The sequence below is a fragment of the Aotus nancymaae genome, unplaced genomic scaffold, assembly GCF_030222135.1.
Source record: "Aotus nancymaae isolate 86718 unplaced genomic scaffold, 86718_ANA_hifiasm-v0.15.2.pri h1tg000014l, whole genome shotgun sequence".
Taxonomy (NCBI): domain Eukaryota; kingdom Metazoa; phylum Chordata; class Mammalia; order Primates; family Aotidae; genus Aotus; species Aotus nancymaae.
This window is the reverse complement of record NW_026988425.1, coordinates 67,812,654-67,830,597: the sequence shown is the minus strand read 5'-3', so window position 1 is coordinate 67,830,597 and position 17,944 is coordinate 67,812,654. Positions and strand designations below refer to the sequence as shown.

Here is a 17,944-nt window from a genome sequence, read left to right as displayed (position 1 = left end):
GACCTGGAATAAGTAAACTTAGTGAATATTTATAGAATTCTCCACCCCAGGTCCACAGAACATACATTTTTCTCAGTATCATATTACACCTATTTTGAAAGTGACTACATAATTGGAAATAAATCACTCTTCAGCATTTGCATAGTATTTCACAGACATAAATGAAATATTGATTGGCTGTTTGTTTGTTACTTTCTTGCCTTATTCCTTCCTGTCTCCGTTTTTAAGCACAATTATCGGCATAAAAGAGGTTTTTAATACCTATTTTTAGATTGCATTCCAGCCCAGGCAATAGAGCAAGAATCCTGTTCTCTCTCCCCATTTTTCTTTCTCTCATTAAAAAAAATAATAAATAAATAAAAACAAGGAGGTAAAATACTCATTTTATATATTCTTAAGAAGAGTCAAGAGCACTGAATCGAAAAGTTGACATTTTCACTAAATGTTTACACATTAGTGCAGAGTTTCTCTAGATAGCTTACGTAGATCTTACGTGATAATCATTTTATTTTTTCCTTTAGCTGGAAGTGCTCCTGGTAGTTACTGTCAAAGACATGTAAAAGCCTAGAGGTTAATTTTAGATACTTAAAGGATGGTGTTAGCATTATTTTTATCTTGCTTTGTTAAATTTCATAAAATTTGATAAATAAGATATCAAGAATACTTCATGAAATAAAATTATTAAAAATGGGAATTTACTTTTGAATAATGGAGTAAGAAAAAAGTAGTAAATATCTATTCTAAAACTTATTTTGACTTTTTAAAAAAAATTATGCAGTTGGCTGGGCACAAGTAACTGGTGCTTGTAACCCCAGTAACATGAGAGGCCAAGGTGGCAGGATTGTTTGAGGCCAGGAGTTTGAGACCAGCCTGGGCAAACAAAGCAAGACTCCATCTTTAAAAAAAAATTTAAAAATTAGCAGGGCATGGTGGTGTGTGCCAATAGTCCCAGTTACTTGAGGGGCATGAGGATCACTTGATCCCAGGAGGTCAAGGCTGCAGTGAGCCTATGATCATGCCATTGCACTCCAGCCTAGGCAGTAGAGCAAGACCCTCATGTGTAAAATAAATAAAAATAAAAGGTATCCGTTTGGTGGTGTTCTCACTAGTCAAGTCAAAGCATTTGATGAAAAATCTCAGCTCTGTTTTAGAAATAGATGTTTGTAGCATATGTGACAACTCATTTGTAAGAGTTGTGAGTGAAATTTGGCTTTTGGTAACTGTGCCTCTATGCATTCTTATCTGAGACATCTTCAGATAAGTTATTTGAGTAGAAAAATAAAAAGTAACAAGTCTCCCACCAGCACAGAATGAGTGTGTTCATGTTTTGACTTTGAGGTGTAACACTTCTAAGGATATAATTAGCTTTGTTTTTCATTTTCTACTTTTTCTCCACAGCCTCATGATTTTGATGAATGTCGATTTGATATTAGTGTAAATGATAGTGTTTGGTATCTTCGTGCTCAGGATCCAGATCATAGACAGCAATGGATAGATGCCATTGAACAGCACAAGGTAAGATCCCTAATGTTTACCTGTCCATGGAGGACTAGGTAAGAGATTGTTGACACTGCCTTAAAAATAAATTGACATGTGACATTAGTTACTGAAACATTGAACACTATTTGTGTGGTGAAGATTAAAGCAGTTCACATGTAAATTTTTGAATTAATTTTATTTTTAACACTTTAGTTATACTAAGGGTAGTTGCTATGATAAATATTTTTTGGCCAGGCACAGTGGCTCATGCCTGTAATCCCAATACTTTGGGAGGCCTAGGCGGGTGGGTCAGGAGGTCAGGAATTTGAGACTAGCCTGGGCAACATGGTGAAACCGCCTCTCTACTAAAAATACAAAAATTAGCCAGGTGTCGTGGCACGTGTCTGTAAATCCCACCTACTCAGGCAGCTGAGGCAGTAGAATTGCTTGAACCTGAGAGGTGGAGGTTGCAGTGAGCCGAGATCAAGCTGTTGCCCTCCAGCCTGGGCAACAGAGTGAGTCTCCGTCTCATTTAAAAAAAAAAAAAAAGATAAATATTTTTCATTGTTAATTAAAACAAAAATATCCCCTTTTTCATAAAACATATTTTGATTTTTCATTTAGGATTTGATTCATAATAAATACCTTTTTTATGATCTAAAGAAAAGGATTTTTGAAATAACATTGGATTATAAAACCCTAACTTTGTAAAAGCTTCAGTGCTGACTTTTGTAATAACTATTTGGGTAAATTCTTAGTGCAAACATTTGTGAATCAGTTAATCTTTGTAAATGTGAAGCTATCTAATGATAAACCTATAGAAAGTCTTTTTTATATAAATATATAAGGTACATTTATATAATTTAAAGCTAGTCTTTGACTTGTATTAATAAATATTAAGTAGACTAAAGAAATATATATTACTAAATCTGCATTATTAGCTAATTCAATAATATCATGATAAAACAAAGAACAAAGTTTTAAATCCACCACGTCATTCTTAAGTGTGACTTAAAAGAAGTTTCGCTTGTTTATATACTTGCCTGTACTTGTTCGTTTGAGTTTCACAAAGTTGTAGTTGAAACACCTGTTTTGGTTATTTTTAATAGTCACAAAACACACACACATACACCCAAGAAAAACCAGTCTGGCCTGAGATTTCACAATTACATACTTCTTGATATCAATCATGTTACCTTTGTTTCTTGGTTTATTGATTAAGATTTCCCCCAGCTTCCCATCTTTAAAAATAAAAATAAAAATGATAAAAATAAAAAGGCCGGGCGCGGTGGCTCACACCTATAATCCAAGCACTTTGGAGGCCAAGGCGGGCGGATCACCTGAGGTCAGGAGTTCAAGACCAGCCTGACCAACATGGTGAAACCCCGTCTTTAAAAAAAATAAAAATAAAAATAAAAAATTTCCTCAGCCTAAACAAAATTGACTATGTTACCTTTCTGTTTTTCTTTGTTTTAGCTTTAGGACTATATATTTAAACTTTAGTATTAAATGTTTAAAACATTTTCTAAGTCTTAGTTATCTTGGTAATGTTAATTCAGAAAAGTCTAAACATGGAAAAACAATTATTATTTTTCTATTATTTAAGAGAGAAATGAGCTAGTATTCCAAAAATCTCAATGCTTTGGAGCCAGGCCTTACATGCAACAGTATCTGCCATGTATGACATGTGTGAGCTTGGCCATGGTAATTAACCTCTTCTTAGTGTTTATTCTCAGCTGCCAATGTTGGTACTTTGCTCAAAGTTGTTGTAAGACATAAATGAGATAACATGCAAAGTTACTTACCAGAATGACTGATATATTTTCCCCCTTATGGCATATAGGGAAAAGCAAGAGATTTGGAGTCCCAAGTAAATTCACTAAATTATACCATCTTGTTTCAGATGAAGAGTTTTGCATTAGGTGAAAGTAGCTAAATATGCATATAAGGAGAACAGCCTGTTTCATGTTATTTAATCAGGGCTGGCTGTCTCACTAGTGATTAAAGATGTTATTAAGTAGAATTAATTTCTATATTTCTAACTGAGATGACCTTTAAGGGTGATTTTAATCAGTTGATTTAAATTACAGAGCTAGTTTTTTTCTGTTTTAATTAAACATATTTTATTTTGCTCACTTTTCTCAGTAAAGTTCAATGACAGTTCCTTTGCAAGGTTCCTGTTTTGTGTTTTTTTCCTTTAGTGAAGATTATGCATGAAGCATCTATTTCTCCTATACTATTGATTTATTTACATCTTTGAACAATGGATAGATTTAATCTTTGAGTGTCCTCAGAACAGTGGGACTTAAGCTGAGATAACAAATTTCCAGTGATTTTAAGTTCTTGGAAAAAAATATTCAACTGCAGGGTTGTTACACATTGTACACTCTTGCTCTTTCTTTTTTTTTTTTTGAGATGAGGTCACTCTGTCACCTAGTGTGGAGTAAGATCTTGGCTCTCTTCAGCCTCTGCCTCCTGGGCTCAAGTGATCCTCTCACCTTAGCCTCCCAAGTAGATGGACTACAGGCACATGCCACCAGCCTAGCTAATTAATTTTTTGTATTTTTGGTAGAAAGAGGGTTTCACCATGCTACCCAGGCTGATCTTGAACTCGTGAACTCAAGAGATCTGCCGGAGTCGGCTTCCCAAAGTCCTGGGATTACAGGCATGAGCCTCCGCACCCAGCCGCCCTTTCTTATTTTTAAAGAAAGTTTATTCGTAGACAAGGAGAAATTATTGTTAATTGTTGTTGTTAATGTTATTTAACGTACTAAAGTAAAATATGTATGTATGCCAACTGAGCAGCCTATCAGTGAATATTTAAGTGAATTCATATTTAGAATATGAATTCTAAAAGTAAATTTTTGAGTTATTTAACATGTAAGAGGGAGAAATGTCAAATGTTGTTACCAAACACAATTGGTTTTTTTTCTCCCATAGACCAGGGCTAGTGAGATGTTTCTTGATTCATTCTTCAGTATCATTAAGTCAATACTGTAGAAGCTAAGTTTAGTAATTTTACTATTTAAGTATGCATCATTGTCTTGATACTCTCTGTAAAACTGTACAGGCGTAATAATGATAATGGTAGGAGCTGTCACTTATAGAAGATCACCAAGGACTAATTATTGTATTAAGTGCTTTATGTGTTTTATTTTCTCCCTACTATCCTGAAAAATAAAGGACGTATTATTTTGCAGGAGAGGAAACTGAGGTTTAAATTAAAATTAAGTAATTTGCCTAAGACTGTGCTGTCTTATAGTTCATGATTTCTGAGAATTCAATTTTGTGTTAATTCTCGTCTCTCTGTTACCATTAATAAACCAGTTGTTTATAAACAATTCCCATGAGCTAACCTCCTGCAAATTAGAGTGTGTCATCTGAGTTCTTCTACTATACCAGTGGAAGATAAATACAAATTTATTTTTCTTTTTGCCTATGGATTGTCAAAAAGGACAGTATATTATATTGGTAACTGTTTCAGTACTGGATTCTGGAGTCTGGCAAATGTGGATTTGAATCCTGGCACTACTGTGTATTAGATTAGTACAAAAGTAACTGAAGTTTTAGATCATGATTTTTTAAATCATTTTAACTAGGCTCAAACACATCTTTATTAATCAAAATAGGAACCATTGCAATCAACACATTTTTGCCAATAAGAATTAAGTTTGATTATTCCTGTAGCATAAAACTCCATGATTCGGGATTCTGTGAACTCTTGGAAAGCATTTTCTGCATGCTGATGGTTGCGGAAGTGTTTTCCCTGCAAAAAAGTTGTCAAGATGCTTGAAGAAGAAAGTAGTAGTCACTTGGCAAGAGGTCAGGTGAATATGACAGATGAGGCAAAACTTCGTAACCCAATTCATTCAACTTTTGAAACATTGGTTGTGCAACGTGCAGTCAGATGTTGTGGGGAAGAATTGGGCCCTTTCTGTTGACTAGAACCAGCTGCAGGCATTGCAGTTTCCTGTGCATCTCATCGATTTGCTAAGCATACTTTTCAGATGTAATGGTTTCACTGGGATTCAGAAAGCTGTAGTAGATCAGACCAGCAGCAAATCACCACACAGTGACCATGACCTTTTTTTGGTGCAAATTTGGCTTTGAGAAGTGCTTTGGAACTTTTTCTTGGTCCAACCACTGAGCTAGTCGTTACCAGTTGCTGTATAAAATCCAATTTTTCTTCACACATAACAATCTGATCAAGACATGGTTCTTCGTTGTTACGTAGAATAAGAGAAGATGACTGACATTTCAGAACTACAGTTTTTTTTAATTTTCACTCAGTTCGTGAGGCACCCGCTCATCAAGTTTTTTCACCTTTCCAATTTGCTTCAAATCCTGAACAACTATAGAATGGTCGACATTGAGTTATTCGGCAACTTCTAGTGTAGTTGTAAGAGGATCAGCTTCCATGATTCCTCTTAGTTGGTCGTTGTCGACATCTGATGGCCAGCCACTGCGCTCCTCATCTTCAAAGCTCTCTCATCCGCTTTGCACACTTCTTGAACCACCTCTGCAGTGTACTTTCATTAGCACTGGGCCAAATGCATTGTTGATGTTGCAAGTTGTCTCCGCTGCTTTACAACCCATTTAGTACTCAAATAAGAAAATCACTTGACTTTGCTTTATTTGCTTTTTGTCTAACATAATTTTTGTAGTCTAAAATAAATACCTAAACAGCAAATACTAAGTCATTAGCAAAAAGTAAAGCAAGAAATGCACATTAAAATGATTTATAATGTAAACACATTTATTTAAGAATGTATTCCATTATCAAATGGCAAATTTCAACAATGCAAAAACTTTAATTGCATTTGAACCAACCTAATACTAGCTGAGTGGCCTTGGTAAGTTATTTAAAGGAGGAAAAATTGATAGTTTATGGTATATGTTACTATACCCTCACCCCCTCACACCGTAACAAAAACAAGCAAACAAAATAACCTATCCATGATAAACCAAGACTTTGTGGTTAGCCTGGCACCAACATTCCAGCTTATTCAGTTCACTTCAGTTACTTCATCATTGTACCACTTGACATTAGTAGTACATTTGAGGTTAGTGGTTCTGATCCCATTAGATGGGCTTTTAATGCCTTTTCTTCTTCTTGGGCTTTTGTTAGGGCTTACCTGGCAGATTTTAGTTATTTTCAACATCTGGAAGAGGAGGTTGGGGGTTTCTTTTCCTTCCTTCTCTGGAGACCCTTATACTGATTATAAGTTCTTTGTATTAATCTGTTTCACACATGCGCATTCACACACTCTCCACTTGCTCATACATACGCGTGTGCAAACAAAAGGAGTTTTATTTTACAGGACTTCTAGACAATAATGATGATGGTGTGAAGATAGCTAACATTTTTGAGGATTAATATATGCCTAATATGATAAGCTCTTTATATATATTATCTCATTTTTTCCTTACTATCATGAGATTAGCATTATTATCCTATTTTTACAGATTAAAATTGGGGCACAGAGAGGTTGAATAACTTATCCAAGGTCAATCAGTTAGCGAAGGAGCCAGCATTCAGACCTAGGTCTTTCTGACCCAAGAACCAGGGCTTTTGGCCAGCAAACAATTCTGTGCTTTAAGTATGTATTTCTGTGAATTATGTTTTGTTGACATAAATCATGGACTTCTTGAATCACGATATCCTCATATTTTCTGTTTATTCCTCATATCTATATTATGTAGACCATAGCTTCTTAAAGACTCAGATATATTCTAATTAAACTTCTTTGTAGGAATCAGGAAAGCATTGGTGACACAAGTTTTGTTGCTTTGCCATGATGAAATATTTCCCCCATGCTCTGTCAGAGTCTGATTTGCTACTTTTTTTTTCTAATTTCAAGAGCAATTTCTACTTAGTTGACACTTTCATTGCTTTTGTCTTAAATTTGACTTAAGCTTAGGAAAGTTTTAAAATAGCTAGGTGGCAGTATTATTAATTCTTAGTAGTTTTTAAATATCAAGGTCATATAAAGTCATACTGTTAGTGTATGCCATTTTAAATCAATATTATATTTTAACAGATATCCTTTCTTTACTTGTCTGCTTTATAAATTATATAAAACTTAGCTTTGCATTTGAATATGGTTGAATTGGAAAGTGTTTAAGAATGCAAATGTAACATTATTTTGAGTGTACACTTCATATAATTAATTTCATGGGTGTATTAGAACCAAGTCTCCATTTACCTGTTAGCATCATATGATGGTGACAGAGGATCAAGTTTTACTTCCTACCTACATTCAAGAGTTTTAAATCTTGAGGGAAGTATAAATACATGGTTCTCACAGTGGTCAGGGCTCTGCCATTTTCTCATTTAAGTTGTAGAAAAATCAGTACATAGAATCACAACTGACCTTTATTACCCAGCAAAGAAACTTCATGTTGTCTCTGGATGTTTCAGTCATTAAAATCAAGAATTTGGTTCCTAATAATGGGAGTTAACTGTTAAATTGCATGCAGTAATCCATACATGGTTAAATTTTTTTAAATGCCTCAATGTAGATAATATTAAAGTACCAGCATTTTTGAGGTTGGTGAAATCAAAGAGGAAAATAAGGTACCAACCAACCCTCTTTAGTTTTTGTAGTCATCTAGAATAAAAATAATTCAGTTGTCAAGGGCTTATAAAGTAACTTCATATTTGTCAGTTTTTCTTGCCTGCAATATTTGAAAACTGGTATCTGAGACATTAGAAGTTTATTTTGTCAAGGTTATGGATCATGACCCATGACACAGCCCTAGGAGGTCCTGAGAACATGTGCCCAAGATGGTTGGGTTACAGCTTGGGTTATGTTTTAGGAGACATAAAATATCAACAGTGCATGTGAGACATACATTGGTTCAGTCCAGAAAAGCAGGAAAACCTCGAAGGGGTGGGAGGTTTACAGGGTCATTGGTAGATTCAAAGATTTTCTGATTGGCCATTTGTTGAAAGAGTTATTCAAAGGCTAGAATCAATAGAAAGAAGTGGCTTGGTTAAGATAAGGGATTATGGACACTAAGGTTCTTTCTTAGGTAGATGAAGTCTCATAGGTGGCTTCCCCACCAGAGGCAGTAGAAGGCAAATGTTTCTTATACACATCCTTGAAAGGTTCTAGACTCAGTTTCTTCAGTATCAGAAAAAGACCTGGAAAGGGAAAAGTATTCTCTATAGGAAGTAAGTTTCCCCTATAAGAGACAGTTTTGCAGGGCCATTTTAAAATATAAAGGAATGTATTTTGGCGTAAAACACTTTGGTTTCTTTCAGGGCCCTCCTCTCTGCTATGTGATGTTAATACTAGAGTCAGGTTGGAATTTGGTATCTTCTTGCTATGGAGTCTTTTCTGTCAGTCTTAGAATCTCTTTTAATATTAATGCTGGTCAGCCCAAACCTGAACTCCCAAGGGAGGAGAGAGTATAATGAGGCATGCCTGACCCACCTCCATTCCAGTCTTAGTCTGAACTAGTTTTTCAAGTTTAGTTGAGTCCCCTTGGCCAGGAAGAGGATACATTAAGCTGGTTGTGGGGGGTGCCTAGAATTTTATTTTTGGTTTACATGTAAATACTTCAAAAAGTAAATCTTGGAGAGAGAAGAAAGTTCAGTGATTTTTTTTCATGTGGGTTCTTCTGTCTGGGAAGGTGATTAGCTCTTACCACGATGGTAAAAGGATTGGAAAGATTGTACATTGAATAGTGAAGAAAGAAGATACTTAGATAGCTAATCATATTAACTAATATAGCCAGTCAGAGAGATGTAACTTAACAAGATACTATGTCAAAAAGATGGGGAGATCCTTACAAATCAATACAAAACGTTTAGGCAGTTCAGTTAAGGGGAAAAAAGGCAAAAGATTTGACTGCTGCTTCGTAATAGGATGTCCAAATGGGTAATAAACATAAATAAAGGTATTCCATGCTATTAATCATCAGAGATATGCAAATTTAAACCTCAGTGAGTTACCACCATGTACCTACCAGAATGGCTTTAAAAAAAAAAAAAAAAAAACACCCAAGTATTGGTGAGGATGTGGAGCAACAAGTAATCTCATACACTGCTGATGGAAGTTGTAAATTGTGCACACACTTGGAAGACAATTTTGCAGTATCTACTAAAGCTGAGCATAGATGTCCCCTCTGCTCAGATGCGTATTGAAAATTTGAAAATCTCACAAGTATTGATGTCATAGGTCCATTCATTTTACTTAAGCTCTTTAGGAATAGAGGCCAACCTGTATTTTCTTGAGAAATGGGAAAATTCCCAGCAACCAAGAGAATTTAGAATACCCGACTTGCAAGGAAAGGTGAAATTGTATACTTAACTCCAGTGCTCTTTATTGTTAAAAACTCCAGTCAACTGCCCGCAGCTACAATTAGTGTATCTGTTTCATCCGATTATTTCTTTTCTCTTATTTGTAATTCCTGTTTATTCATAACTTTTACTCTCCTATTCTTAGTTTTTGTTTGCTCGGTTTGTCATTTTTCTATTTTTTGGTTTCAACTGCTAACTGCCTTAATCTCTTAGCATGTCCCAAAGTAAAAAGAAAATGTCTAATTACCATTTCACACCACATTACTATTGTTAATTATTTAGTTTTAAAGGAAGTTTAGACCGGGCACAGTGGCTCACGCCTATAATCCCAGCACTTTGGGAGGCCGAGGCAGGTGGATCACGAGATCAAGAGATTGAGACCATCCTGGTCAACATGGTGAAACCCCGTCTCTACTGAAAATACAAAAAAATTAGCTGGGCATGGTGGTACGTGCCTGTAGTCCCAGCTCTTCGGGAGGCTGAGGCAGGAGAATTGCTTGAACCCAGGAGGCAGAGATTGCAGTGAGCTGAGATCACGCCATTGTACTCCAACCTGGATAACAACAGCGATACTCCATCTCAAAAAAAAAAAAAAAAAAAGAAAGTTTAAAGGAAAGGGTGGGATTGGCAGTTATACAAGTATAATGTCCTGAATATGCATTTTATAATTTTACATAGTTTACCAGATTTTCATATTTTTACAATGCTCACTATATGTTTGTCACTAACAATTTAGGTTACTGTTACTAGATTCTCAGCTTATTTCTCTATCCTGTATTTTGTAAACTATTTAGGTAACAAGATATTAAAAAAAAACAGTTAATGTAGAGTCAACTGTTCCATATAATTCTTACAGAAGGTATTAAAGAAAATGAGGTATATACTGCAAAAGTTATTTCTGTACAATGTCCTAATATTGTATTTAAATTTTTATTTAATGAAGAGGAAAGATTTCTGATAGTCACTGGGACAGATGGGACTCTGCTTTTTTTTTTTTTTTTTATAGACAGGGTCTTGCTGTGTTGCCCAGGCTGGAGTGCAGTGGCTATTCACAAGCATGATCCCACTACTGATCAGCACAGGAGTTTTGACCTGCTCCATTTCCAGCCTGGGTCGGTTCACCCCTTCTTAGGCAACCTCTTGGTCCCCCACTCCCGGGAGGTCACCATATTGATGCTGAACTTAGTGCGGACACCCGATAATGATGTAGCACACTACAGCCCAGAACTCCTGGACTCAAGCGATCCTGCAGCCTCAGCCTCCCTAGTAGCTGGGACTATAGGCACGTGACACCGCGCCTGACAGATTCTGCTTTTTTCTATATTTAATATGGAAAAGTAATGGTGGGAGACATGGTTTACACATAATGACGGCAATAGAAACTGTTTTCTAATTTTACTTGCTGAGTATATTGGACATTAGCTGGGGGAAAATGTTTCCCAAAGTCAACACAGAACTGCTCTTTTTCATCAAATAAATCTTTTTAACCAATCACTTAAAAGTATGGTGCTTGGCCAGGCACAGTGGCTTGTGCTTGTAATCCCAGCACTTAGGGAGGTCAAGGCGGGCAGATAACCTGGGTCAGGAGTTTGAGACCAGCTTGACCAACATGGAGAAACCCTGTCTACTAACACTACAAAATTAGCCAGGCATGGTGGCACATGCCTATAATCCCAGCTACTCAGGAGGCTGAGGCAGGAGAATCACTTGAACCCGGGAGGCAGAGGTTGCAGTTACCCAAGATCACACCATTGTACTCTATCCTGGGCAACAAGAGCGAACTCCATATCAAAAAAAAAAAAAAGTATTGTGCTTATATTATCTTCTTGGTACATATTCTCAGCTTGTCTGATAATGAGAATGAAAAACAACATTGGGGTAGGAATAATAAATATAGGAAGCAAAGTAAATTAGTACCCCATAGGTTAAAATATTATCTTAGCTGAAAACAATTCTGTCATTTTTCAGTCACACAGAAAGGCCATGTACTTCATAGGCAAATAATGATTAATACAGGAATGGTTATATCACTGTTCAGTTCTTAGCCCTTGTTCTTTTTAATAGTACTCCTCTGATCTGTAGAGGGCTAGAAGGAAGAATTTAGCACTTTAATGAATTATTTAATTCTCATAGAAGTCCCCATTTTACATAAAAATGAAATTGAATGGATTATGAGAACATTGATTGGTAAGTGGTAGGTAACATTATTTCAAGAACAGCAACCTAAAATACTCATACAGTTAGCTCTAACAGTGCTTATCAAGTCTTAAAACTATTCCTGTAAATTGTTGTATTACATAAATTTTATTGACTCCTCAGCCATGGTTTTTTAAAGTAATATTTGTTAATGATAAAGTAGGAAGATAAACGCCGGGCATGGTAGCACACACCTGTAGTCCCATCTACTGGGGAGGCTGAGGCAGGAGGATCACTTGAGCCTGCAGTTTGAGGCTGCAGTGAGCTATGATCGTATTACTGCACTTTAGCCGGGGTAATACAATAAGACCCTGTCTCTTTAACAAAAAAAAACAACAACAAAATATAGAAACTACCTTCAGTCATAACCCAGACAGTAGTATATTTTCCTCTTCTGTGCACCTTTTCCTTCAAAAAAATTATGGATGAAGGTAGGATTTGGGGAAGATGGCAGAGCAGGAAGCACCAAGAATCTGTCTCCCCACCTAGACAACAATTCCACTAGCCAAGTATGTGTGATATTTTTTGGACATATTCCACTAGCCAATTATGACAACAATTCCATTAGCCAAATATGGCTGATATAACTATTTTCAAACTCTGGAGTCTACTGAATGCTTGCAAGTTCCAAGGAAGGCTTGAATGGTAAATTGCTGTTAATTTCAGCTCTTAGCACATTAGTAGCTTCCTATACCTCCACCCATCCCAGCCCCGTGGCAGGCAGCTGTGCATGCATTCCTAGAGCAATCTATATATACAACTTGTATATATAGAGCCAGAATCAAACAAGGGAGCCAGAGTGAGCACAAAGGATCCTGTCCTCCAAATACCAGGGATATATGCTCCCACTGCTAGTTATGACTTCTTATCACAGAAATGCAGACTAATTGGTGGGTAACCATTGTTGTTGCAGGTCCCTTCCCTTCTGGCTGAAGTGATTTCCAGGGGACGTAAAGGACTGATGCCCTCTTTCTCCTTAATTTTTCTTTTTCTTTTTGGAGCCAGTCATTAAAGACTAGGACATTCATAAACAAATGCATATATAAGAAAAATTAGAAAGTGATGACAGTATGTACTCAGGAAAAGGTACAGGCCTAGAAGAGACTCTAAGAAGACCTTACCTTTCCACCTCAGGCTGAATCCTTGGCACAGAAGTAGCCTACAACAATAAAAAATGACAATAACAAATAACAAACCCTGAGGAGAAAAAAAGAACCTGATTTCCAGAGTAACAACAACAACAAAAAGACAAACACAAGGCATAGAAGGAAACAGGGAAGTGTGGCATTTTCAAGGTAAAAATGTAGATCAACAGAAACTGTGCCTGAAAAAGACTTGATGGCTGATCTACTTGGCAAAGACTTTAAAGTGACTACCTTAACGATACATAACTGAAGGAGGATGTGGGGAAAGTTAAGAAAAAGATAAATGAACAAATAGAAATAGAAGGAAGATGTGGGGAAAGTTAAGAAAAAGATAAATGAACAAATAGAAATATCAATGAAGAAATAGAAAACCTGAAAAGAAACCAAAAAGGAATTGTGGAGCTAGAAACTATAGTAACTGAAATGAAAAATTCACTAGAGGGATTCAAAGACAGATTTGCACAAACAGAACAGTGAACTTAAATATAGGACAATGGAAATGACTGAGTTTGAAGACAGAAAGAAAGAGTGAAGTGAACAGAGCCTAAGAGAGCTATGAGACACGTCAGGTGGACTTCCACACACATTTTGAGAGCGCCAGGAGAAGAGAGAAAAAAGCAGAAAGAATGTTCAAAGAGATAATGGCTAAAAACTTCCCAAATTTGATGAAAGTCATGAATATAAACGTGAGAAGTTTAACAAACTCCAAATAAGATGAAATCAATGAAATTCACAGATATAATCAATTTTCAAAAGACATATGGAGTATCCTGAAGTCAGTCAGTCAAGCAGCTCATCGTATAAAAGGAATCCTCAATATAATTATTAACAGATTTCTTGTCAGAAACTTTAGAAGCCAGAAGGTATTGGGTCAATATGTTCAAAGCACTGAAAGGAAAAAACTGTCAACCAGGATTCCTATATTTGTGGAGCCAGGCATGGTGGTATTGCACTTGTAATCTCAGTTATCCAAGAGGCTGAGTCACGTGGATCACTTGAGGCCAGGAGTTTGAGACCAGCCTTGGCAACATAGCAATACCCCATCTCAGTAAAAACCCAATTCTATATCTGACAAAAATGTCCTTCAAAAGGGAAGGAGATAGCAGGTGTGGTGGTGTGTGCCTGTAGTCCGAGCTTCTTGGAAGGCTGAGGCAGGAGAATCAGTTGAGCCCCAGGAGTTCAAATTCAGCCTGGCAAAATAGTAAGTCCTTGTCTCTTAAAGAAAGAGAAAGAAAAAAAAATTAGTTTTCCAGCAGTAAAAAGTTGGGAGTGGGGGAGAGTGAGGGAGAAATTAAAACATGCCCAGATAAACAGAAGCTTAAAGAGTTAGATTTGCTGTCTACCAGTAGACCTGCACTACAAGAACTGCTTAAGGGAGTCCTCTGAAGTGAAATGTAAGCATACTGGACAATACCTCTAAAGCTGTATGAAGAAATAGTAAAAGTCAATACATGAGCAATTGTAAAAGTTAAAATTATTGTAACAACAATTTGTAATTCTACTTTTGTTTTCTACATGATTTAAAAAAAAATACATGTTTAATAACAATTTAAAAGCTAGTAGTATAGTAACTGGTTTGTAATTGTAGATTTTGTTTTCTGTGTAGTAGACTAATGGATTTAAAAGAATATTTGCTTTTTTTTTTGGTCACACAGAATAGAAAGATGTAATTTTGTGACATCAACAATTGAAAGGGGTGAGGACAGTGCTGCAAAAGAGTAGAGTTGTTGTATGTTACTGAAGTTAAGCTAGTGTAAGTTCAGATTATAGTGTTACAATTTCAGGATGTTAAATATGATCCTGATGATAACCACAAAGAAAATAGCTATAGAAATACACCAAAGGAAATATGAAAAAAATGCAAACATTTCAATATGAAAAATCAACTAAACAGTGATAAACTAGACAGTGATGCAGGAAATGAGGGACAAAAAATGCTAATAAGGCATGTCGAAAATAGCAAAAAGAAGTAAGTTCTTCCTTATCAGTAATTACTTTAAATGTAAATGAATCAAACTCTTCAGTTGAAAGAGACTGACAGAGTGAATTAAAATACATGATCAGACCAGGTGCCCCAGCACTTTGGGAGGCTGAAGCAGGTAGATCACGAGGTCAGGAGTTCAAGAGCAGCCTGGCCAAGATGGTGAAACCCTGTCTCTACTAAAACTACAAAAATTAGCCAGGCATGGTGGCAGGCGCTTGCAATCCCAGCTACTCCAGAGGCTGAGGCAGGAGAATCACTTGAACCCAGGCGGTGGAGGTTGGAAGTGAGACAAGATTGTGCCACTGCACTCTAGCCAGGGCGACAGAAAAAAAAAAAAATGAAAAAACAAGATCAACTATACACTGTCTATATTACACTTCAGATCCAAAGACAACAAACAGATTGAAAGTGAAAGAATGGAAGAAAATATTCATGCAAATAGCAACCAAAAGAGAGCAAGGTTAGCTATAGTAATATCAGAGAAAATAGACTTTATGTTAGTGAAGGTTTTAAGAAACAATAAGGACATTGTATGTTAATAAAAGGTTCTCTGCAGCAAGAAGACTGTAATAATGATAAACATTTGCATACCTAATGACAGACCGTCAAAATATATGAACAAAAACAATTGAAAGGAGAAATAGACAGTTCTACAATCATAATTCAATGCCCTTTTTCAGTAATAAACCAGACAGAATTAAGTATAGAAACAGAGAACTTAACACAGTATACCAACTAGGTCTAAAAGACATATGCAGAACACTGTACCAAACTATAATATATACATTTTCTCAAGTGCACATGAGACATTTTCTAGGATAGATCATATATTAGAACACAGATTAAATCTTACTCCATTTTGAAAGATAAATACTATGTAAAGTATCCTCTCTGACCACAGCTGAGTGACTTGAGAAATCAGTAACAGAAGTAAAACTGTGATTTACAGAATCACAGAGGTTAAACAAGTAGTGGATCAAAGAAGAAATTACAAGGGAAATTAGAAAATACTTAGAGTTGAATAAAAACTTACCAAAACTTTGGGGACACAGTGAAAGCAGTGCTAAGGGGGAAGTATAGCTGTAAATGCTTACATTAGTAAACAAGACCTCAGATCAACGACCTAGCTTTATAAATTAAAAAGGAAAATAATGTAAAGCCAAAGCTAGCAGAAGGAAGGAAATAATAAAGATGTGAACTGAAATCAACAAAATAGAGAATAGAAAAATAATAGAGAAAATCATCGAAACTAAAACTTGACTATTTAAAAAGATCAAGAAGTTTGACAAACCTTTAGCAGAATGGACTAAAGAAAAAAGAACACTCAAATTACTAACTTCAGGAATTAATATAGGGATGTTATAGGAGTCCTACCTTATCCCCTTGTGGATATGTTCCAAGACCCCCAGTGGATGCCTGAAACACCACAGATGGTACCAAACTCTCCTATATATATAAATCTTCTTTCCTATACATGCATACTTATAATAAAGTTTATTTTAGAAATTTGGCACAGTAAGACATTGCCAACAATGACAAATAATAAAATAGAATGATTATAACAGTATACTATAGTAAAAGTTATATCAATGTGAGCACATGTGTGCGCTCGCTCTCTCTTCCTCTCTCTCCCTGCTCTCCCCTCATCTCCCCCTTCCCTCCCTCCCTCCCCTCAAAATGTGTTACTGTGCTATACTCACCTATTTTTGGATCAGAATTTCCTATAAGTAACTAAATCTGTGCACATCAAACCATGGAAAGAGGGAATTACTCTACTACTGACTGTGCAAAGTAAAAAGAATTGTAAGACATTACTATGAAAAATTGTATGCCGTACAATTGGGTAACCTAGATGAAATGGACAAATTTCTAGAAACACAATACTGACCAAGACTAAATCAGAAAGGCTGGGCACAGTGGCCCTTGCCTGTAATCCCAGCACTTTGGGAGGCAGTGACGGGTGGATTGCTTGAACCCAGGAGTTTAAGACCAGCCTGGGCAACATAGTAAGACCCCATCTCTACAAAAAATACAAAAATTAGCCTGACATGGTGTGTAGCCTACTTGAGAGGCTGTGGTGGGAGGATCACTTGAGCCTGGGAGGCAGAGGTTACAATGAGCTGAGATGACGCCACTGTACTCCAGCCTGAGTGACAGAGTCAAATGAATAGTATAATGAGATACCACCTTAAACCCATTAGGGTGGCTATTATCAAATAAATAAGAAGTGTTGGCAAGGATGTGAAGAAATTGGAACCCTAGTGCTCTGTTGATAGGAATGTAAAATAGTGCAGCCAGTGTGGAAAATAGTATGGCAACTTCTGAAAAAAATGAAGAATAGAATTAGCATTATGATCTACCACTTCTGGATATGTACCCAAAAGAAATGAAAGAGCAATCTTGAAGAGAGAGTTATATACCCATCTTCCTGGCATGATTCACAATTGCAAAAACATGGAAGCAACCTGTTTATACATAGATGATGAAATAAATAAACAAAATGTGATACATCCATTCAATGGAATATCACTCAACCTTAAGAAGAAAATTCTGCCACATGCTACCAAACGATGACAACGCTATGCTAAGTGAAATAAGCCCGTCATCAAAAGATAAATACTGTATGATTCCACTCATATTGGGTGCATAGAGTAGTTGAATTCATAGAGACAGAAAGTAGAATGGTGGTTGCCAGGGACTGGGGAGGGTAAAATGGGGTGTTGCTGTTGAATGGGCATAGACTTTCAGTTTTGTAAGCTGAAAAAGTTTTGGAGATTGATTATACAATAAAGTGGATAGACTTACAACTACTGAACTGCACTCTTAATGGTT

General features: G+C 36.2%; 1 protein-coding gene across 5 annotated transcripts in view; it reads left to right on the top strand.

The window, feature by feature from the left end:
* Positions 1 to 17,944, top strand: part of CERT1 (ceramide transporter 1) — a 143,317-nt gene that overhangs the window by 46,482 nt on the left and 78,891 nt on the right. For all 5 annotated transcript variants that reach the window (XM_064376060.1, XM_064376062.1, XM_064376063.1 and 2 more), the window contains exon 3: positions 1,399 to 1,515. In XM_064376060.1, coding sequence (XP_064232130.1) covers positions 1,399 to 1,515 — 117 coding nt within the window. The remainder of the gene's footprint in view (positions 1 to 1,398; positions 1,516 to 17,944) is intronic.